Source organism: Electrona antarctica (assembly GCF_951216825.1).
Source record: "Electrona antarctica genome assembly, chromosome: 8".
In the NCBI taxonomy this organism is placed as follows: domain Eukaryota; kingdom Metazoa; phylum Chordata; class Actinopteri; order Myctophiformes; family Myctophidae; genus Electrona; species Electrona antarctica.
Genome location: NC_136789.1, coordinates 28,624,972 through 28,650,011, shown reverse-complemented (window position 1 = coordinate 28,650,011; position 25,040 = coordinate 28,624,972). Strand labels below are relative to the sequence as shown.

At 41.2% G+C, this 25,040-nt stretch overlaps 1 protein-coding gene across 1 annotated transcript; it reads right to left on the bottom strand.

Moving 5' to 3' along the window:
- Positions 1 to 266: 266 nt before the first annotated feature.
- LOC306928695 (scavenger receptor cysteine-rich type 1 protein M130-like) lies at positions 267 to 24,952 on the bottom strand (the record flags this gene model as incomplete). The annotated part of the gene is made up of 22 exons (XM_079508965.1): positions 267 to 1,410; positions 1,620 to 1,687; positions 1,845 to 1,980; positions 3,575 to 3,829; positions 5,736 to 5,843; positions 6,284 to 6,389; positions 6,530 to 6,714; positions 7,384 to 7,650; positions 8,201 to 8,506; positions 8,653 to 8,928; positions 9,532 to 9,852; positions 11,658 to 11,981; positions 12,475 to 12,762; positions 13,542 to 13,847; positions 15,362 to 15,637; positions 15,886 to 16,179; positions 16,443 to 16,766; positions 18,606 to 18,753; positions 18,903 to 19,057; positions 19,262 to 19,471; positions 21,995 to 22,081; positions 24,820 to 24,952. 22 exons carry the CDS (start codon positions 24,950 to 24,952, stop codon positions 1,331 to 1,333), a joined length of 4,653 nt encoding a protein of 1,550 aa, XP_079365091.1. The 3' UTR covers positions 267 to 1,330.
- Positions 24,953 to 25,040: the final 88 nt, after the last annotated feature.

The window sequence follows — 25,040 nt, the reverse complement described above, 5'->3', positions numbered from 1 at the left end:
AGTTGCCTGCTAATGCACCCCATTCGACTGGTATCACCCCATATAATCGGCGAAATCATCCGTTATCAGCAAGTTTGAGTTCAGTATGTCATTATCTGCGATTGTAGCATTGTCATTATCACTGATGTCCTGACGGAGGCGCGCCGTGTCTGGTGGCCATGAGCTACGTGAGGCACCGCCGAGCAAGGCGCTAGCCGAGCGAGTCGCCGTGCCGAGCGTTGTGAAGGCACGCAGGGGGAGAGGGGAGTTGCACCACTCAGTTCACACGGGTGTGATTTTATTATGTTCATTCAAAAAATGTTGATTAAACACAAATGGTCAATTTAACTTTTTTTTTGCAAGAAATATAAACAGCAATAAGGCCTTATTTCTGTGAACACAGGATATACAGCAGAGGAATAACTCTATAGTGGTTAATGAAATAGCACACCAAAACTGCAAATACAAATATAGATCATTATTACAATGATAGCATGTGATTATAATGCATAATGTGTATACTACTTTAAGGTTGAAAAAAACTAATCCAAAGTATCCTAAACTAACTTTAACTAACTTTTAACAACCTTTTAGCATATTATGTCTCACAAAGTTATACAAGTCATAACACTAAACAGCACACTAACTTTAAATTCATACAACAGGCATCAAGTAACAGCAATCTTGCTTTATCATCATATAAAAGTATAAAACTAAACAGTAATCTAGCTTTAACATTATCATATAAAAGTCATAAAACACTAATCTAAGTTTAAAATCATACACAACAGGCATCAAGTACCACTAAACAGTAATCTAACATCTATAAAAAGCCAGTGAAAGCCAGCTATATTTGCTGTAAAATATATATACAGTTAATATGTACGTGTGTGTGTGTTACATTGCGCACAGGTGGTGAAAAACAACCATTCTGTTTTCGTGCTCATACCCACCCAGCCACACACACACACACATAGCTCCGTAAGGCAGTGGTTGCACCACTCAAAAATGCAACAGGAGTCATCAAACGTCAATAGTCATCATACATCCAAATGACACAATCAAATTTGTATCCAATGAATTATAAGAATGAATAGTAGAAACGGCAGGCGTTCTATTCCTGGAATGTTAGCATGCTATAACGGAATGGAAGCCATTGTCCTCTATAACGGAATGGAAGCCATTGTCCTCTATAACGGAATGGAAGCCATTGTCCTCTATAACGGAATGGAAGCCATTGTCCTCTATAACGGAATGGAAGCCATTGTCCTCTCGCGTTAATACAAATCCAAATAAAAAAATAACATCGAAATCTTGTTTCAAAAATAAAATCTGCCTGACGATGATGACCTCACACTGTCGTCTCTGCGATGTCACTTCCTGTGTCCACGTTGTCGTACTGTGGATGCTCCACCTCACAGATCACGCTGTCTGTACGTGCACACATGCACGCGGACACACATGCACACACGCACGCACACACACGCACACACAATAGAATACAATTAGAATGCAGCTGTGTTGCTTTCATCACTGTGTACTATAAGGTCAGCCTTATGCAGCCTGTCATGTTTGTACCTCACTGTAGTTCATTCAACATGTAAACTGTCCTTATGTTAAAGAAATAATAGGATCCATACCCAGTCTGTCAGGATCTGTGTCCACGTCATCATAGACCTCCTCTGGGTCTTCCACCTCATAGATCACACTATCTGTAGAGAGACACACACACACGCACACACACACACACACACACACACACACACACACACACACACACACACACACACACACACACACACACACGTTATTTAGACAATGTGACTTTAGGAACATCTTCCACAAGTTTAACAGTGAATCCAAACTTTCCTGCAGGTTGAGTGTTGATGTAACGTGGCTTAATGTGGACGATGCTCTCTTCATCATCAGAGGAGGAGGAGGAAGAGGAGGAGAAAGATATTCCTCTCTGGATTCGTCTCAGAGCCGCTGCTCTGACTCCAACTAAAACAACACAGTGATGGAAAAAATAAAATACTCTTTTCGTCGACTACCTTTTTCCACTGACGAAAACTACATGGAAACTAAAATGAAAACTAAGCTATGTTGACTAAAACTAATATTGACAATTTCTTCAACAAATTAAAACTAGACTGAAATGTTAGGAAGGGACTAGTGGACAAGAGATCCACTATAAGTCATTTTACACTTGGTTGCATGCTGAAAATAGCTCACAACGCAAGCTCACAATGCGTTGTGAGCTTGTACATCGTCTATTTTCAGCAAGTGTACAATCAGCCATTATGACGGCATCAAGGCCCGCCAAAACACCTTTTAGTCGACTAAATCTACAGGGTTTTTTTGTACTTCAGTAAAGGTATCAATACTGCGATGTATAGAAATACTCCGTTACAAGTAACTGGACAGAATACAAAATGTTCTTAACCCATTCGGGGCGGGAACCCCTTTTGGTGTTTTAATCATTATGTTATACTTTAGCTGTTGAAAAATACTACAAGCTCGTAGCGTTGTTTTTGGCAGCATATTTTGATTTTAGTTTTAGTCATATGGGCTCGATTTTCGGCACCGCTAAACCCCATATCCCTAAACTTCTTTGCCTTTTTTTTTACTATGTATTTTGCAAAACATTTTTGAATAGTTAAAATGGCCAGTCTACAAGCTCATAATGTGTTAATGTAGATTGGCTAGTTGAACTATTCAAAAATGTTTTTCAAAATAGTAAAAAAAGAACAAAAAGGCAAAGAAGTTTAGGGATAAGGGGTTTAGCGGTGACGAAAATGGAGCCCTATAGTCTCTTGAATAGTTTTAATTTAGTTTTAGTCACATTTGAGTCACCTGGAATGTCTTAGTGTTAGTCTAGTTTAGTCGACTAAATATTATAAGATTTCAGTCGACTAAATCTACAGTTAATTTAGTTGAATAAAATGTATTTTGGCGGGCCTTGATGACGTCGTAATGATGAAAATAGCCGTTCTACAAGCCTATATGACATACATTATGATTTAAAAACATGAAATGGAGCATCCTGCATAATGAGTACTTTTACTTTTGGTACTTAACTACATGAAGAGACCTGAAATCAGAATCTAAATCCTAACAGTTGTCTGAAAAACCTATGTTTCCATGTCAGTGGTGGTCAAACCATGATGCCGCTATAGGCGGGATTAACACGAGACTTATGACATATTGAAGCGCTGCCACAGCGCACATGTAAACCTAATAATATCAGCTTTTTGTCCCGCTGCTTCCGGGTTCATCGTTTCTGCTTGAGAGAGCCCAGATGCAGGCAGGAGGAGGGAACTTTGTGAACTCAATACTGCCGCAATCTGGCAGAGTCAGGTTAGAGTCCACAGAAGTGAACCTTTCAAGCCTGTTTTCTCAACTCGCTGTTTCTCTGCAAGACATGAATTACTCTATAAGCCATATCTTCAAAACTGGTGGGTCAGACTGAACAACCAATATGTCAATTTGAAGCTACTCTATGATTCCCTGCTTTCATATGACATGAAAAAACTAAAATTAAAAAAAAATAATCCAATGGCAGTCCCTCAGTCAAATCTGGTCACATATCACTCACCAGGAAGAGCCGATGCTGTGCTTTCATTTTTAGTCTGCCAATGAAAGCAGAGCATTGCAGAGCAAAGTGCAGAGCTGCCAATCTCCTCGTATTCAGCATCTCCATTCTCCTGGTGCTCAGCATCTCCATTCTCCTCGTGCTCAGCGTCTCCATTCTCCTGGTGCTCAGCATCTCCATTCTCCTGGTGCTCAACATCTCCATTCTCGGGCTCTTCCTCATCCTCATTCACTTGGTATTTCTGTGAAGGTCTGTTTACTGCATAAGAACACTCTTAGAGTTAGTAAAGTTATACTGGTGAAGGTCTGTTTACTTTGATTGATTGATTGAAGAATTTATTAACAGTTTGCAGAATTACAGTACATTTCAAGCACAAACTCAATACAAAGGCTGTTAACTGTGAGTGGACGACCCAATTAAGCATTACACTTGTTTCCAATAGGGTCCACCATGTTCAAATCATCAAAACATTTAGAGACGTACAAATAGACACTTCTATAGACAGAACAGGAATTCATCAAAAAGGAGGTAAAAAGGGAAAAGAAATATATACAGTGAGGGGAAAAAAGGGGTGGGGGGTGGGGGGGATTCAGATTTTACGGGGGCCAGTTTCGAATTGCAGCCATCCGTAGGTGCCCTTTGAGAGCGGTTTTGAAGGAGTCAAGGGATTCGCATGTCTTAATGACAGTTGGTAGGGCGTTCCACATTTTGGTGGCATAGGAGCGAAAAGAATTTAGTCCCTTGTTTGTGCCGAATCTGGGTTGTACTGCATAAGAACACTCTTAGAGTTAGTAAAGTTATACTGGTGAAGGTCTGTTTACTGCATAAGAACACTCTTAGAGTTAGTAAAGTTATACTGGTGAAGGTCTGTTTACTGCATAAGAACACTCTTAGAGTTAGTAAAGTTATACTGGTGCAAGAATGTAAAATAAAAATACAAATAAAGCAGGTTATGTTACAGGTTACAAGTGGAACAATCACTGTGAACATTTCACTTGATAGTGAAATAATGTTTCTGTCTTTTCACCGTTGTGTTCAAATTGTGTTCATTAAATATGTAAATTAATTAAATATGTAAATGAAATGTTAATGTTGGTTTCTATTGGAGGACTAACTTAACACTAAGGCCTCACTCAGACCTTTACTGCATTGCTGTATGCTTGTTGGATGAATGTTGTGTAGTGTCATGGCCGCCCCAATGCATTTCCAATGGGAGTCACATGGTTTGACACAACATTTGTGTTGTATGAGGGGGAGGGGCGCAGTCGAAACACAGCCGAAAGCCATACAACAGCTTGTAGTCCAAAATGTGGACTACAAACCATGTGACTTCCATTGGAAATGCATTGGGGCGGCCATGACACTACACAACATTCATCCAACAAGCATACAGCAATGCAGTAAAGGTCTGAGTGAGGCCTTAGGCTGACTATGGGCCGACATGGTGATACTAGAATGTCCAAATACTGCCCTCTTGTGACCAGACAGCAGCACTGATGCATCTACATTAAAATTACTGGTTAAAGAACTTGTGCAAAATGCTGCTTTCTTTCGTTTTAGCTATTTTTGACAAGGGAGGCATTCGAACAAGTGGCTAAATATATATATATATAAGTTACTCACAGTAAACACTGAAGAGTTTTCCCAGAGACTATTATAATATGAAGTTACTCACAGTAAACACTGAAGAGTTTTCCCAGAGACTCTATTATAATATGAAGTACAGTAAACAGTGAACAGTTTTCCCATAGACTCTATTATAATATGAAGTTACTCACAGTAAACAGTGAACAGTTTTCCCAGAGACTCTATTATAATATGAAGTTACTCACAGTAAACAGTGAACAGTTTTCCCAGAGACTCTATTATAATATGAAGTTACTCACAGTAAACACTGAACAGTTTTCCCAGAGACTCTATTATAATGTGAAGTTACTCACAGTAAACACTGAAGAGTTTTCCCAGAGACTCTATTATAATATGAAGTTACTCACAGTAAACACTGAAGAGTTTTCCCAAAGACTCTATTAATTTATAATATGAAGTTACTCACAGTAAACACTGAAGAGTTTTCCCAGAGACTCTATTATAATATGAAGTTACTCACAGTAAACAGTACTGAAGAGTTTTCCCAGAGACTCTATTATAATATGAAGTTACTCACAGTAAACACTGAAGAGTTTTCCCAGGAAGAGGCAGATGACAACCATGGTTAGAACCACAAGCACAGTGGCGGTCCAGGTCCTACTAATGGGAGGAGGACTGGGAGGAGCTGAAATCAGGTGATCAACCACATGGAACTCAGAGTCTGGATTTTAGCCAACATTCAACGATAGATTATAAAGCGCAAGATCTTATCGACTTCCAGCCTTATATAAATATGACACATAGCAGGGAAAACAGCCGATCTACAAGCCTTAAGGCTTCATTCGTGTAATAAATGAATTCAAGGCTTCATGGGGTGTGTAATTTGTAGGAAATAAGTATTTTTTTGGGTGAACTAATCCTAGTTAGATAAAATAGCAATTGAATATCAAGGGAAAATTACAAATGTAGTTTGATATGATTAATATTGTTTGTGTTCTATTTATATGAAAGCAGGTTTGGTATGAGGTATATTTTAACCAGGAGAGTGCATTCTCACCACCGCAACTTGGCATAGAACGACCAAGCTATCATTCACTATTAAATACTAGACACCACCATAGGTACCGTCACAATAGATTTCAGCTGGTGTGACATTCTTGCAGGACTGCACGCTGACACAATCTCTGATGTCCAACTGATTGTCCGTACAATCCAGGGTCGTTTCCAGGTCCTAAAATCGAAATCAAAACTTGTCTAAAAGTGTCCAAAAGACAAGTGAAGCGACTTTGAGTACTTAATAAAAGCATTATATACATAACTCTGAGGAATTCCTCCCCTTCTTAATAAAACAAAGAGTGAACAGTGTTCTACCTCCTCTGTGTGATTCAGGTCTGTCTTAAAGTCCTCCCTGGCGTCTCCACATCCGAGCTGCTTGCACACCAGGTTCTTGAAATGCTTCGTTAGGTTTAGGGGACACACATGATGCTCCGACTGATCTCCATGCTGGACCTGAAGTGTTCCTCCGCACTTCTCTGTGGTGTTTAACTCAATGCCACCTGTAGAACAAGTTACAATAAACACCTGCTTTAGTCACCTGTACAACAAGTTACAATAAACACCTGCTTTAGTCACATGTAGAACAAGTTACAATAAACACCTGCTTTAGTCACATGTAGAACAAGTTACAATAAACACCTGCTTTAGTCACCTGTACAACAAGTTACAATAAACACCTGCTTTAGTCACATGTAGAACAAGTTACAATAAACACCTGCTTTAGTCACCTGTAGAACAAGTTACAATAAACACCTGCTTTAGTCACATGTAGAACAAGTTACAATAAACACCTGCTTTAGTCACCTGTAGAACAAGTTACAATAAACACCTGCTTTAGTCACCTGTAGAACAAGTTACAATAAACACCTGCTTTATTCACCTGTACAACAAGTTACAATTAAACATCGTTTAGAAACGGTTTGAGTGGAGGGTACAGCGAAACAAGGCAGATTATCCACGCCCTGAAATCCACTGATGTGTCAAATGAAAATAAATACAACTAAAACAAAGAGTAATTCCTCGATACAGTTTTTGTAGAAAATGCAAACGTACAGACTCAAAGCGCCTAAAAGAATCATACAGTATCTACTCTACTCAAACAGACGCTTGTTCCTCTGCAGATCTTTATCTAAGCTGTCAGAACAGTGACAGTCATCACACACATTCACCTGTACAGTAGACAGACACCAGGTCACCATCACAGCGGCCCCTGACCGTCTCACAGTGTCCAAGGTTGGACTCAAAGCCGAGGCAACGGACGTGGTAAACATCCGAGCCACTTCCTCCATGCGTGTTGAAGTGGAAGGCGTTGCTACAGCCCAGCTCCTGGCAGACTACCTGTGAGTGTCTGTTGTCCCAGTGGTCGCTGCACACGCCCACGCCGTCCATCTTCACCTCGCCAGAGCAATTCCCCGACAGCGCAGCCACGGGGGATTCTGGGAAAACATGCATCAAATCTCAACAAATCCACCAAAATGTAAATGAAAAAAGCAAACACATGCAGGACTGTGACTGATAAGAGCTAAGTAACCCTCATCCAATAATGTTCAACTCGTTCATATGAAGACAATAGAAAGAGGAGACTGTTATTTTCCTCATTTCAACATTGATCAGTCTTCTTTATATTCAATGGTTGTACAATCCTGTGTGAATTTAGAATGTGAATGTATGATAATAATAATAATAATAATAGCCAGAGAAAACCTTGTCACTGTACATTGTGCACACATTTGTAATCCCCTCAAAATGTTGCACTTGAACATGCCTATAAATGCAGACCATGCTGAGGCCAATCCTCGCTTTAATTTGGAATACTAACCAATCCTAAACCTAAACCCAATCCTAAAATTAACCTTAAACCTAACCATAAACCTAAATGTTGTAATGCAACGTTATAACATTTTGGGGTCTAATGGTAAATGTTTCTGTAAAATTGTACAGTGACAGGTTTTCCTCTGGCGATTGGGTTGTAATAACTGGTATTACCTTTGCATTGGAGATGGAGTCCTTGGCTCCCGGAGGGTCTCTTGTCACGCTTACAGTCCCAGATGGTCTTTGGTTTCATAACACCAGTACAGTTGAAGCTCTTCTCCCACACATCAGAAGAACCTGCTGATGCTGTATGGTTTTTATATCCTCCGAGGTTGAGATCAGCACACAGCTTGTTTCCCTCCGTCTCTGTCCAGCCGTGGTTAGAGAGCATCCTGGAGCTATTCTCACTGTGAACGAACACATCTCCTCCAGAGGCTCTTCCAGGATCTTCTGAACGTTGTAGTCGCATCTTCTGCCAGTCTGAGAAGAGAAGTAGCAGAAGTAGCAGGGACAGAGCAGAGCTCATGAAAAACAAGAAATATTCAAGAAAAGATCATAAAATCACAACAACATGTTTTACATAAATGTACATAAATTGGAATCAGAACAGCATATTTTAGACATACCAGAACACTGGAGGCCACCAAGAGAACAATGTCCTTCTTCCTGCAAAGTAATATTATGGTCTGTCAGTCCTGACACGACTTTACTTTGTGGCAACGGTCCAAAGAATTCAAGAGTCTCTCCAGTCTCTCCACATTGCAGATCCTTACAGATGGTGTTTCTGACATCAGAGTTGTTCAGGTATTCTTTACAGACAGGATAACGTTTGCCTCGATAGTGTATCTTCAGATTCCCAGAACAATGATCTCTGGAATCCTGGAAATCAGCCTTGACACTGGCTGCATGGAGACAGTATTGATTATGAAATTATTTAAAGAAATAATCATAAACAACATAATATGTTTTTATGCAGTGTTAGGGTTAAAGGACCACTTCACCACTAGGTGGGCTGTGGGCCGTTCAGAAACCCGTCTACCAGTGACAAAAATATATATATATATATATATATATATATATATATATATATATATATATATATATATATTTAGATTTGTATTATCGTGAGAACGATGGCTTCCATTATCGCATTGCAACTTTTCAGGAATAGAAAAAATGGTTTATCATGATCATTAGTGAGGATCAATTATATGAAGGTAGATTGAAAAGTGGTGAAGTGGTCCTTTAAGTACAGTGGTAACGGTCATTATGAAGGTGTGAAGTACAAGTGGATAAAAATAAAAACATAGCTTTAAACAATCTGCTAAATAAAAATCAGACTGAAGTGAGTGGTGCAACAGCACCCCCTGTTGGTACTCTAAACATAGGGACGGACATAGGGACATAGATGGAGGACATTGCTGTTCCTTGGAGTGGTTGCACCACTCAAAAACTCTGTACATATTCTAAATGTAGTGTGGGTATTTCTTCATAGAATACTTTACCCGAGCAAACCACGACGGCCGGTTTGTTGGAGCAGGGCGTGGAATGTCTATAATCGATCAATACAGCTTTATTTTCCAAAATGGAAACAACGCCTCCAGTCAGGTTGGTGCTGTGTTTGGTCGGGTACATCGCCAGGATGGTCACTTTCCCCTCGTTGTCCTGGGTGATGCCGGTGAAGCCACGCCCACAGCCCAGGTCTTTACACAGCATGTCAGAATTGGCATCCGTCCAGGTGTGTGCACACACCCCCCCACAGCCTGCATGGGTGCACACCTGCACTGTCCCCCGACACTGCTCTGTCAGGGTTGCATTTATAGTACCTGTTGAAATGCAACATGTTGGAATGGAATCACAAGTAGCAAGGACATCATGACAGACAGTGTTACCAAACCATGTTCTGTGGATTACTGGATGGCATTGTGGATGTTTTGGCACGATGACAAACAGGAACATCTAATGCAGGGGTAGACGTTAAAGGGATATTTCACTTTAAAAAAAAAAAACTTTTGGTTGTTTTTTCATCTACGCAGGCTCATGTGAATACCCCAGACGGTTTTTAAGTTGTAACTTCAAACTCTTATTTTAACCATTAATCGAAAATACCCAACGTTGTTTCTGTTGACTGATACCGTCCTTCTAGTACGTGAGGGGGCCACGGTTTTTCATTTACTGTTTTCATTTTTTTTTTTTTTCATTCTTTAGTCTCCTCCGTTGCGTAGCAGAGTCTGCCACATTTTCCAAAACAATTATTAAAAATACATGCCCCCTCATGTATTAGAAAGGTAATATCAGTCACCATGGTCATGGTTAAGATGGAGTTTGACGTTATAATGGGTTTGTTATAGGAAGGGGGCAGGGCAGCTAAAATGAATATCAAATATCAAATTACTGAATCAAGCAACTTAAAAACTGTCCGGGGTGTTCACATAAGCCTGAGTAGATGATAAAATGACCAAAAGTGTTTCTCACATCACTTCAATCAAACCAAAAGTGTTTTTTAAAGTGAAATATCCCTTTAACCCATTTAGACCTGAGGACGATTCTACAAATGTCTTCTAAATCCTGACAGTTTTCTGAAAAACCCATGTTTCTATGTCAGTGGTGCTCAAACATTTTCATGTCAAAGACCCCAAAATCATGGGCCACCGACCCCTATCTGAAAATATGTAGTTCCAAGGACCCCCCCCCCCCCCCCTCCACAGAAGCAAAGATTTGAGTTTAAAACGTTCACTCTGAAAGAATATATATTCGAAGATTTGCGCCACATTTTCACGATTTTTCAAAAAATAGCAGATCTACAAGCTCATAGTGCGGCACTCGGCGCCACGCTATGAGCTTGTAGATCTGCTATTTTTCAATAGCTAAAGTAAAACATAATGCTTAAAACACCAAAAGGGTTAAGAGAAATGTACCACTTTTTAAGATCACTGGCCCAGAACATTATTTTTGAATGGGCAAATAACAGATTTGACCCCCATAATGATGGGATCACATACGAACATTAACCAAAACATCAGGGAAATGATGTGACAACTTAATTAGGTGTTGGGGTTAGGGCTTGCTTTCCTTAATCCATTGAGACACAATGGGGCGGGAACCCCTTTTGGTGTTTTAAACATTGTTATAATTTAGCTATTGAAAAATAGCAGATCTACAAGCTCATAGCGCGCCACCGAGTGGCGCGCTATGAACTTGTAGATCTGCTATTTTTGAAAAATCGTTAAAATGTGCCTCAAATCTTTCCGAAAATTGTCATGATTTAGAAAACTTTTTTTTTCGACCGTCCGTCCGTGCCGCGTTGTGAGCTCGTAGATCGGCTATTATTATACTACATTTATTTATGGAAATTATAGATTTTTCGCGGGCAAACGTCTAATCTGACTTTTGGGTCTTGAGAAGAAAGGTTTGTGACCCACACTGGTCTAAATATGGTCTAAAGAGTACTTATGGGCCAGCGGGCCATTTATAATGTCTATCCCTGTCATGTGATCTAAACATGATGAGAGAGATATAAGAGCTCACATCACTTCAATCAGAAACAAACGTTTTTCTTATTTTTTAGCTTTTTTTTTAAGGTTATTTTCGTTAAACAACAAACCCAGCCGCAGCATTTAAACCACATTACCTGAACACTCCACCAACGCAATGCTCTGATTGGATGGCGCTGTGTTGACCTTTGGGCAGTCAAACAGTGACCTCTCTGTGGAGGAGCAGTTGTAGGACTCACTCCAAGTTTCATTCTCCATTCCTTCTGCAGGTTCTCCAGAAGGAACATGAGGGAACGGGGTGACGGCAGTGGCCTTCCCACAATGCATCTGGCGACACACCACGTCAGCAGTGTGATTCCACGTCTCATTGGCTCCTGAGAGCCAGTAGTCCTTCCCAGCATGCTCCACTGCTACCAGGCCAGAACAGGACGTTCCATTCTTCAGGAACACTACCTTGGGTTCTGAAAAGGGTCAGATGGAAATCAGGATGATGTCACAATATCAGCACATTATGTCTGGGAACTAGGAAATAACTTTTGATTGATTGATTGACTGACTCACTGATTGATCCATTAATTAGGTGTAAGTAATATGCTTTGGTTAAAAAAAGTGTTAAAATGTTAAAACATTTGGAGGAAGTAGTAACAATTGCTATAAAGTGTTTGTTCAGTAACACGTGTAGGGAAACTCTGACATTAATTTAATTTAACCCCTCACTGCTCTCTGAGACGCTGCCCTCAGCGCTCACTGTTCCTGATAGTTAGGATGGTTAAATGTGTTGATATCACTGTTACTATGCTTACATGTATTAATACCTGCACTGTTACTATGGATGGTTAAATGCAGACATCATTTCATTGCAAATATACAGTGATAAACACCAGTAAGGAGTGTGTACTATATTATTATATTATTATATCTACCAGAAGAGTGACTGTAATCAACAACATTCACCTCTACAGTAGACAACCACCACCCGGTCACCATCATCACACTGGACCCTCTCTGACGTCTCACAGTGTCCCAGTGTGGAGTCAGAGCCGCTGCAACGGACGTGGCGCCCATATGAATACCCAATGTAAGGTGTGTTGAAGTGGATGGCATCACCACAGCCCACCTCTTGGCAAACTATCTGTGAGTGTTTGAGGTCCCAGTGGTTGCTGCACACCCAGTCGTTATTGATTAACACCATACCATAGCATCTCTCTGATGAGGGGCCGCCCAGTCTAACCACATGGTTTGCTGGGAAAACAGAAATAAAATATACACACATCAACAAAGAAAAAAACAAACAGACAAAACCCCATATCCAACAACAAATATCTGATGCGTCTGAAATAATGTGTTATCTGGAGTCACATTGAGATGTCGATCAAATCAGGGACTACAGATGTAAATTAGCTTATGGCTAACTCTGGCCCATTTACATGGATGTGAAAACATCCATGTAAATGTTGATTAATGAGCATTGTCCCTGTCAAATAAATACATAAAATACTTTAAATATCTTTGAGGCTGATGGGGCCTAAATAACCATCAACCCTCAACTAGTTAAAGGGACACTTCACCCTTTTTGCAAAACAAATATGTTAATGACGTTTAGATGATTTAGAACACTTTATGTGTGTAATATGTGGTTTTAGATATTTTAGATTTCAGCAGTGAGCCCATGCAGTATCTCTGATGTCATGGACACTGGGCTCACTTCCTTCCTGGACTACAGTTCCCATAATGCTTTGACATCAGACACTGCATGGGCTCACTGCTAAAATCTAAAATATCTAAAACCACATATTACACACATAAAGACCCCCATGTCTTCTACATGTCATTAACATATATTGCTTTGCAAAATGTGTGTGTGTGTGTGTGTGTGTGTGTGTGTGTGTGTGTGTGTGTGTGTGTGTGTGTGTGTGTGTGTGTGTGTGTGCGTGCGTGCGTTCATATCTGAATGTGTAAAAATTAATAGACTAATTCAGGTGTATTTTTGTATTTGACTGTGTAGTAATAACTGGTATTACCTTTGCATTGGAGATGGAGTCCTTGGCTCCCGGGGGGGCTCTTGTCACGCTTACAGTCCCAGATGGTCTTTGGTTTCTTAACACCAGTACAGTTGAAGCTCTTCTCCCACACATCAGAAGAACCTGCTGATGCTGCATGGTTTTTATATCCTCCGAGGTTGAGATCAGCACACAGCTTGTCTCCCTCTGTCTCTGTCCAGCCGTGGTTAGAGAGCATCCTGGAGCCATTCTCACTGTGAACGAACACATCTCCTCCAGAGGCTCTTCCAGGATCTTCTGAACGTTGTAGTCGCATCTTCTGCCAGTCTGAGAAGAGAAGTAGCAGAAGTAGCATGGACAGAGCAGAGCTCATGAAAAACAAGAAACAATACTATAATATTGACAAGAATACATTTGAATCAAAAATCTATTTTATTGTCACGTCACAGGTTACAGGTGTAAATCAGAGGGTGATTATTTTTGTGCAAGCTCCATCATTTGTTGTTTTCAGGAAAGTAAGGGGGGGGGGGGGGGGGCAGAGAGAGAGAGAGAGAGATAGGAGGGAGGGAGAGAGAGAGAGAGAGAGAGAGAGAGAGAGAGAGAGAGAGAGAGAGGAGGGAGGGAGGGAGATGAAGTAGAAAACAGAAAGGACACATGAAAGAAACAGGTACAGTAGTTTAGACATAATAAAGCAACAGGTACTGTAGTTTAGACATAATAATAAAGCAACAGGTACTGTAGTTTAGACATAATAAAGCAACAGGTTAGACATAAGGTGCACTGTGTTTGGTCCGACGTACTAGCAGTCCGACAGGCATTAGACTGACACCCTATACCCCAAAACCCAAACCCTAAACCTAACCTCACAGGAAGGCACGGGTGAGTTTTAACCTGCCGCGCATGTCTGGAGCCACGGGTCAGTTTTAACCTGCCGCACATGTCGGGAGCCACGGGTGAGTTTTAACCTGCCGTGCATGTCTGGAGCCACGGGTCAGTTTTAACCTGCCGTGCATGTCTGGAGCCACGGGTCACTTTTAACCTGCCGTGTATGTCTGGAGCCACAGGTCAGTTTTAACCTGCCGCACATGTCGGGAGCCACGGGTGAGTTTTAACCTGCCGTGCATGTCTGGAGCCACAGGTCAGTTTTAACCTGCCGTGCATGACTGGAGCCACGGGTGAGTTTTAACCTGCCGTGCATGTCTGGAGCCACGGGTGAGTTTTAACCTGCCACGCATGTCGGGAGTGAAGGTGTTGTCGGACTAATGCCTGTCGGACTGTCAGTATGTCTAACCAACATGTCCAACATATCTCTGCTGTCGGGAGGAAACCTCATAACTCCAAAATATTCATTTTCCAGGAAATGAAAAATATACATTTTTCAGGAATTTTTTAAAACAAAGCAATACAGCCTCATCAAAGTTCGTGTGGTGACTTTATATATTGTCAATTACTTCCATGAGAGGGGGAGAGGTGGTGGAGTTAGTTGCTTTAGCAGACATTTTGAGGGTCCAATGGAGTTAAGAGGTTTTGTCCAAATCACTTTTTACTGACTTTCCATTGGTTCAATATTTTCGAAACAACACACAGACGTAAAGGGTGTTCAATAGCACTGATTTATGCCAAAATATCAAAAACCTCAAAAATGGAGTTATGAGGTTTCCTCCCGACAGCAACGATATGCATAAGGAGATCTGCATGAGGCAAACCTTCACAGGTAAAACAGTTCAAGAGATCAAAACCTACAACACTCCACATTCACAAATTGGTTACTTGGATACTTGGTTAAATATTGCATACTTGGTTAAATAAATTGGAATCAGAACAGCATATTTTAGACATACCAGAACACTGGAGGCCACCAAGAGAACAATGTCCTTCTTCCTGCAAAGTAATATTATGGTCTGTCAGTCCTGACACGACTTTACTTCGTGGCAACGGTCCAAAGAATTCAAGAGTCTCTCCAGTCTCTCCACATTGCAGATCCTTACAGATGGTGTTTCTGACATCAGAGTTGTTCAGGTATTCTTTACAGACAGGATAACGTTTGCCTCGATAGTGTATCTTCAGATTCCCAGAACAATGATCTCTGGAATCCTGGAAATCAGCCTTGACACTGGCTGCATGGAGACAGTATCAAACTGTAAAAATCTGAAACTATTTCCTATGCATGTGCAGGACATTGTTAACATAATGTCACAACTACCATTGAAATTAAGATTATTATAGACAATTCTGTGAATTTAACAAAGAAATGCATCCAAATTAAGTACAAGTGGACAAAAACAACATAGCTTTTAATAAGCTGCAAACAGATACATCTGTACATAATATTCTAAATGTAGTATGGATGTTTGTTATCTTTTACCTGAGCAAACAATACCGGTCGTTTTGCCATTGCAGTAAATGTCTCTGTCATTTTCCACAATGACGCTTCCAGTCAGGTTGGTGCTGTGTTTGGTCGGGTACATCGCCAGGATGGTCACTGTCCCCTCGCTGTCCTGGGCGATGCCGGTGAAGCCACGCCCACAGCCCAGGTCTTTACACAGCATGTCAGAATTGGCATCCGTCCAGGTGTGTGCACACACCCCCCCACAGCCTGCATGGGTGCACACCTGCACTGTCCCCCGACACTGCTCTGTCAGGGTTGCATTTATAGTACCTGTTGAAATACATGTTGGAATGGAATCACAAGTAGCAAGGACATCAAACTATGTTCTGTGGATTCATGGATATGTAATTTGGAACATTTTGGGAGAGAAATAAAACTACAATGATAAACAGGACAAGCAAATGTTATCTAAACATGAAGGAAGAGCTAAGAGCTCACATACAGTTTTTTATTTGCTTTGTTTTCGGTAGTCTGTACTACAGACTCTGTAGTCTCGGTACAAATACTCAGCAGTAGCATTTAAACCACATTACCTGAACACTCCACCAACGCAATGCTCTGATTGGATGACGTTGTGTTGACCTTTGGACAGTCAAACAGTGACCTCTCTGTGGAGGAGCAGTTGTAGGACTCACTCCAAGTTTCATTCTCCATTCCTTCTGCAGGTTCTCCAGAAGGAACATGAGGGAACGGGGTGACGGCAGTGGCCTTCCCACAATGCATCTGGCGACACACCACGTCAGCAGTGTGATTCCACGTCTCATTGGCTCCTGAGAGCCAGTAGTCCTTCCCAGCATGCTCCACTGCTACCAGGCCAGAACAGGACGTTCCATTCTTCAGGAACACTACCTTGGGTTCTGAAAGGGGGTGGGTGGGGGGGGTAATACAAAAATTAGTAATGCTCCTTATAAGATGGCACGATGTCCTTGTGTCAAATGAGCATTATATTATTATATTTATCTGCTTGACCTATGCATGTCATTGTATACTAGTGATGCACCGAATATTCGGCCGCAGAAAATATTCGGCAGAAAATGGCTAAAATGCATTTTCGGCCTATTCGGTTTCGGCCCAAATAGGCAGAAAATATATCACCGAATAGTGTATGCAATTAATGCATTCAAAAGAGCTGAATAAATGTTTTATGGACCCATAATAGTGATTATTATTTAAGTTTAATTTTTGCCATAATCATGTCTTTTGCCATAAATCAGGTAGCTTTAAGGTATACGGCCATGACAGCAATGGTAGGAAAAAAGATATATAATATGAATCATATTCGGATATTCGGTATTCGGTTTCGGAAAAGAATTTCCCTTTCGGTGCATCCCTATTCTATCCACATGTGGATGCATAACATCCCAAATTGCCTGTTTTCCTTGGCTTTCGACTGCTTTCATATCCCATTGCAACAACACAACCTTTCATATCCCATTGCAACAACACAACCTTTCATATCCCATTGCAACAACACAACCTTTCATATCCCATTGCAACAACACAACCTTTCATATCCCATGGCAACAACACAACCTTTCATATCCCATTGCAACAACACAACACAGACTGCTTTCATATCCCATTGCAACAACACAACAACACAACACAGAACACACACGTTTTGCACCACAGTGAAAGTAAACACACAGCCAGGTTGCCACATCCACGGAATACCATCAACTGGGTCTATGAAACACACCGTGTCCACTGCACATATCAAACATGGTCACTAGGGGGAGCCAGGGCACAGTGTACATGCAACATCTACACTGCTCATAGTGCACAGTACAACCCACTGAACCCAGTCACACTTCACTAAATCTTTCACACATGAAGCTTAAACACAAATAATCACAACAATCACAATAACAATAATAATAATAATAAATATTCATACAAAGAACACTACAGTACAGTACAGTACAGAGGAGAGCAGCACAGTACAGCACACGTGCGGTGCTAGGATGAGCGGGCCAAAGGCCCGCGAAATTCTAGTTGTATACGTGTGATATATGTACATGTGGATAACTGTGAAGTGACTTTGAAGTCAATATGAACATTTCCAGTTCATGTGAGGGGAAATTAATGGGTCTGATTGCCAGGTTGATTGAGTGTTCGATACCACACGCTACTTTACAAATAGAGCGTGTGGTGCAGAGGAGAGGGGGGACAAACAAACATGTAGTGAACAGGTGAGAGAATCTCCCAGGCACCAGTTCAGTATTACTGTAGTGACATCTAGTGGTTATACTGTTTAGCTTGGACCGAAGGAACTATACCTACTGAAATACCACTGTTTAGCTTGGACCGAAGGAACTATACCTACTGAAATACCATTGAGATGGAGCTGTATACTGAAATACCATTGAGATGGAGCTGTATACTGAAATACCATTGAGATGGAGCTGTATACTGAAATACCATTGAATTATACCTGAAACTTGATTGGGTTGGGAGGGGCTTGTGAAATAATTGATTCTTAATTTGCGTGTTTGTTTATTTATTTTGTTTGTAGGGAGAGAGATAGGGACAGTAGCCTGTTTAAATCTCAAGTGTATTTCATTTGCCATTAACAATTGTTGTTTTTGTGTGAGTATAATAAGCAACCTGTCGATTATGTTCTCTTTTCCTTTCAAGGCAAAGGCTGATTGTTACATCCTAATATACAATAATGACATGATGCATTAAAATCTTACTTTTACAGGTGACATGAGCAGTGGAAGTGCATGGGACAGAGTCATTGTACTTGGCCATGCAGTGCCACAGTGACTTCTCAGTGCCATTGCAGTTCACGTTGTCCAGAATTCCATGTTGTTGAGTGCTGGTGGTGCTGGTGTCAATCACCTGCAAGAATGCATTTGAGAAGGACATGCCTTTACACAATAATACTAGTGGGCTTAAAGAGTACACAGTTGTCCTGTTAGGTCTGTGTACCACAGATAAGGTATCAGTCATATAGTGTATTAACTGTTAAATAAAGAATGATATCTCACCGTGCCACAGCCCAACTCTCTACAAACCACTTCTCCATCCTTTCTGTCCCAATCTGAGCCACACACAGGCCGCAGAGCCTTAGAACTACCGACATGAACTGTACCAGAGCAATCACTGACACTTCCATTGTCCATGAGAGTTATGTTGATCCTCTCTGTTAAAAGATACGTTAAAAGATAATTTAAAGATCTAATACATATGCTCAGTTTTATCTGTTTCAAATAATCTTTGAAACTAATTATGTAATACGCACCATTTTATATTCCAAAAAAAGACTGCCATCAATAGATCTTATGGCATTTATATGACTAGAGGTCGGGGTCAACAAGCAGGTCATGATAAATGAATATGATCCTACCTGAACATGTCAGTGTGGATGGAAGTGATTGATTCCTGTCACAGTTAAAGTGCTGTGTGACACTGCTTCCACATCTCAGCTGTTTGCACATCATATCAGCACTTATTGTGCTGCTTCCATTACAGCTGATGTCCCACATGTCACCATCCTCCACCTCCAGGTTTCCAGAACAGACGTTATCCCCGTCTACCAGCCGGAAGATGGGATGATCTGTTTAACACAAATACACTTGAACATGTCATCATCCACTGACCTGTGTGTGTGTGTGTGCGTGCGTGCGTGCGTGCGTGCGTGCGTGCGTGCGTGCGTGCGTGCGTGCGTGCGTTTGTATGACTGCCTACCAAATAAACATTATGTTGAAAGTTGAAATTGAGTGCATTATGCACAATGTGTTGGTGATGACAGTAATATTCATTTAGATAAATTGCAAGGTAAAACTAAATTGCAAGGTAAAACCCCTTGCAAATGAAGGTTTCACCTCTAAATCACCATATATTGCAAACATATTTTGTAAGTTCTAACAAAATGAATTGGAATACTGAAAAAGAGAAAGAAAAAAAAGGAACAGAAGGTTCCAAATGCATATGTTGATGCACCCTAGTGTAAGTGTTACTGACACAGCTGATACGAATATTGCTGAAGACCACATATATAGGTAACCAATCGTACCTGAACATGTGATGAAAGCAGGTTTAGACCACAGAGGTAACCAATCGTACCTGAACATGTGATGAAAGCAGGTTTAGACCACAGAGGTAACCAATCGTACCTGAACATGTGATGAAAGCAGGTTTAGAACAGTTCGCAGGCTGAGGGTCACACTGCCACAGATGATCCTCATTCCCGGCTCCTGTACAATGAATTCTCGTGCCGTTGGATTTAAATCCCTCTGGTGAGGTCATTTTTCCAGGGGCAGGAACATCTTTAGCGGTGCCACATTTGAGATCTTTGCACACGAGGTCAGCTTGTTCCTTTCCTTTATGCCAGAGGAAACCAACAATACTGATTATTAGATTTTAATTTATATTTGGAATCATTTGAAGTGAATTATCAATATGTATTCAACTAAGAACAGAGATCAGACAGGTGGGAGAGTGAATCATTAATGCTGTTCAAACTACAGCTAAATACCTTATATTATGAGAGCATAACAGGAATGTATGATGACAAATGGGAACATTTAAGTTCAAGGACATATTGTACAGTAGAAACAAATCAGTGCATGCAGGCAGTGTCTTACCAAAGTTGTCAGAACAAACATAGTATTTTGAATTGCTTCCATTTGAGGTCGTGTTGAATTGGACAGCTCCGGCACATTTAAAACCATCCAAACTCATTTCAATCTTATCTAAAAACAAAAAATACAAATACAGTTTTAACAGTGAAATTAAACAATGAATGTGTCAGTCAATAACCTCAGCTACATCACATGCATATACAGTATGTCTAAGTGTAAAACCATATGAAATGCAATAAAATAAATAAAGATTAAATGAAATGTAGGAAACCATGCAGTTCTTGTGGGGAAATGGCTCGTTTTCCAACACTGAGTGTGTTTGAGACCAGGAAATAAAACACCCCCGAGTGTGTTTGAGACCAGGCCCCGAAGGAAATAAAACATGTTCTCTTACTGATATTTGGCACTGAAAGGCCCATTGATTTGAGAGACAGCTCAGGATAGACACAGACAACAGAGACCTCGTTCAGAGCTATATGACCTAATGACTTCCTCCAACGCCTGCAAAAATATACCAAACATAATGCATGATTATCTTACCTCCACAGGTGACATGAGCAGTGGAAGTGCATGGGACAGAGTCATTGTACTTGGACATGCAGTGCCACAGTGACTTCTCAGTGCCATTGCAGTTCACGTTGTCCAGAATTCCATGTTGTTGAGTGTGTGTGGTCACTGTGGTGCTGGTTTCAAACACCTGCAAGAATGCATTAGACAGACAGACAGACAGACAGACAGACAGACAGACAGACAGACAGACAGACAGACAGACGAAGGAAATCCCGAAGGAAATCAGTATGTTACTTTTATTTTTAACATTGTTTCCCTTTGCAATATAAAGTATAACATTGGTATGTAAATAGAACTAAGGCAAAGACATAATAGTTACTGGAAACACCATTACACAATATAATTAATCTAATTGTGGGCTTAAAGCTTAAAAAGAGCCTGTAAGGCCTGTCTTACACAGATAAGTGATTGGTCAGATATTAACCATAAAGAATGATATCTCACCATGCCACAGCCCAACTCTCTACAAACCACTTCTCCATCCTTTGTGTCCCAATCTGAGCCACACACAGGCCGCAGAGCCTTAGAACTACCGACATGAACTGTACCAGAGCAATCACTGACACTTCCATTGTCCATGAGAGTTATGTTGATCCTCTCTGTTAAAAGATACGTTAAAAGATCATTTAAAGATCTAATACATATGCTCAGTTTTATCTGTTTCAAATTATCGTTGAAACTAATTATGTAATACGCACCATTTTATATTCCAAAAAAAGACTGCCATCAATAGATCTTATGGCATTTATATGACTAGAGGTTGGGGTCAACAAGCAGGTCATGATAAATGAATATGATCCTACCTGAACATGTCAGTGTGGATGGAAGTGATTGATTCCTGTCACAGTTAAAGTGCTGTGTGACACTGCTTCCACATCTCAGCTGTTTGCACATCATATCAGCACTTATTGTGCTGCTTCCATTACAGCTGATGTTCCACATGTCACCATCCTCCACCTCCAGGCTTCCAGAACAGATGTTATCCCCGTCTACCAGCCGGAAGATGGGATGATCTGTTTAACACAAATACGTGCGTCGCTGGTTAAGACTCGCCCGTGGCTCCCGACATGCGTTGCCGGCTAAGACACATGGTAAATGGTAAATGGTGCATTTATATATAGCGCCTTTATCCAAGGCGCTTTACATATATTACATTCACCCATTCACACACACATTCACACACCGATGGCGGCGGAGACCATGCAAGGCACCAACCTGCACATCGGGAGCAATTAGGGGTTCAGAGTCTTGCTCAAGGACACTATCTAATTAGGGGTTCAGAGTCTTGCTCAAGGACACTTCGACACTAACCCTGGGGGAGCCCGGTTTACCATCCGGCCACTCTACCCCTGAGCCACCGCCGCCCCACATGTGTGGCTTCCCTGTGAGGTTAGGTTTCTGGTAGGTTAGGTTAGGGATTGGGGTAGGGTAGGGTGTCGGAATAATGCCTGTCCAGTAAATAAGGTAAAAAGATCCTCTCAGGTTGGACAAAATTGGATAATTTTATTTCTCAACTGATTCTGACAGGACATTAGGTCTACTACCCAGGATAAAAAAACATACCCTAATCTGCTCAAAGCTAATACCCTAAATTTGCCTTAATCCAAGATGGCCCTATTGATAACCTATTATAAGGCAATATTTTCTAAATTTCATTATGCTTTAAGTAGCATGTGACGTGTCAAACTAGGGGGTTTTCATGATTCTGAATCCATTCCAGGCATTAGTTTTGCATGAAAAACACTCCTTGGACTAAATTTGGCCATAGCCACTTACCCAAATGTCCCCAAAATGTGCTGACCTCATCACATTTGTGATGACGGCTATGGCCGTTTTTAGCCCAAGGAGTGTTTTTTGTGCAAAACTAATGCTTGGAATGGATTTGGAAAAACCCCTAGTTTGACACGTCACATGCTACTTAAAGTATAATGAAATTTAGAAAATATTGCCTTATAATAGGTTGTCAATGGTGGCATCTTGGATTAAGGCAAATTTAGGGTATTTGCAGTGAGCAGATTAGGGTATATTCTTTATCCTGGCTAGTAGACCTAATGTCCTGTCAGAATCAGGTGAGAAACAAAATAATCCAATTTTGTCCAACCTCTGCCATTTAATTATTGGACTGAGCAAGAACCCCTAATTGCCTTGCATGGTTCCCCCCACCATCAGTGTGTGTGTGTGTGTCTGCGTGTGTGCGTGTGTGCGTGCGTGCGTGCGAATGAAATTCACAATCAATTTAAATTGCTTTGGATAGTGCTACATAACACAAATGCACCATTTACCATTATTTGCATGGATCTGCGTGCGTGTGCATGCGTGCATGTATACTGACACAGCTGATAAGAATATTGCTGAAGACCACAGAGGTAACCAATCGTACCTGAACATGTGATGAAGACTGTCACAGGGCAACCCGTGCCCTATAAACATACATTGATGGAGAACAATGCTCATACCTAAATTACACAGTTGCAGCCCTAACTTTGCCGGCCGGCTTGGAAGACTGTGTTAATGGACATGAGTGCATATTTTTATTATTGTAGCTCACAGTGAATTGTAAAAGAGAACAAGTATGTACTTTGCAAATATCGTCACAGTATACGTTTGGTGTCATTTGGGTTTAATTATGATTGGTTGGCACCTGGCTCTCCTGCAGTACAGGTGATCCTCTTGACTGAGTGGAGGAAGGTACCAAGTGCTATAGAGCAGGAGGGGTTTCTGTCTGGTTTACAAGAGCTCTTATGTTATGTTTTCTATTTATCTTGATGTTGTGTAATGTATCTGAAATGTATTTGAATTGGTTTAGTTAAAGTAGGTAATTGTGTAAGTTAACTCATGGGCCATGGTTAGCCAGATGTTGAGTTAAGTGGGTTACCAATTACAGAACTGTTCCTTGGTATAGTCTTGCCTAGTATAAGAGGGAGGCTGCAGGGGCAGTGAGTGAGTTCAGTTTGGCTTGAGACAACCAGAAGGTAACACCCAGGGAGAGCTGCTAGGGGCAGTGAGTTAGTTCAGTTTGGCTTGAGACAAGCAGAAGGTAACACCCAAGGAGAGCTGCTAGGGGCAGTGAGTTAGTTCAGTTTGGCTTGAGACAACCAGAAGGTAACACCCAGGGAGGCTGCAGGGGCAGTGAGTTAGTTCAGTTTGGCTTGAGACAACCAGAAGGTAACACCCAGGGAGAGCTGCTAGGGGCAGTGAGTTAGTTCAGTTTGGCTTGAGACAAGCAGAAGGTAACACCCAGGGAGAGCTGCTAGGGGCAGTGAGTTAGTTCAGTTTGGCTTGAGACAACCAGAAGGTAACACCCAGGGAGGCTGCAGGGGCAGTGAGTTAGTTCAGTTTGGCTTGAGACAACCAGAAGGTAACACCCAGGGAGAGCTGCTAGGGGCAGTGAGTTAGTTCAGTTTGGCTTGAGACAACCAGAAGGTAACACCCAGGGAGAGCTGCTAGGGGGCCTGCCATTGCAGGGTTTATAGCCTACACAGTTTCTCAAGTTCTGGGTTTGTTTCCCTAATTTGTTTTCAAGTGTTTTTCTATGTTGTCTTTTCGTAAGTTAGTCTTTAGTGTTTTGTTTTGTTCGAGGCCTTTCCACTGTGAATAACCTGTATCGGGGAGAAATAAAACACCCTAAAAGGTATTGCTGGATTCTGTCACTTTTTGGAGCCTTGGCCACTCGTTCAACTTTACAAAGACCACTGAGGTAAACAATCGTACCTGAACATGAGATGAAGACCACAGAGGTAACCAATCGTACCTGAACATGTGATGAAAGCAGGTTTAGAACAGTTGGCAGGCTGAGGGTCACACTGCCACAGATGATCCTCATTCCTGGTTCCTGTACAATGAATTCTCTTGCCGTTGGATTTAAATCCCTCTGGTGAGGTCATTTTTCCAGGGTCAGGAACATCTTTAGCGGTGCCACATTTGAGATCTTTGCACACAAGGTCAGCTTGTTCCTTTCCTTTATGCCAGAGG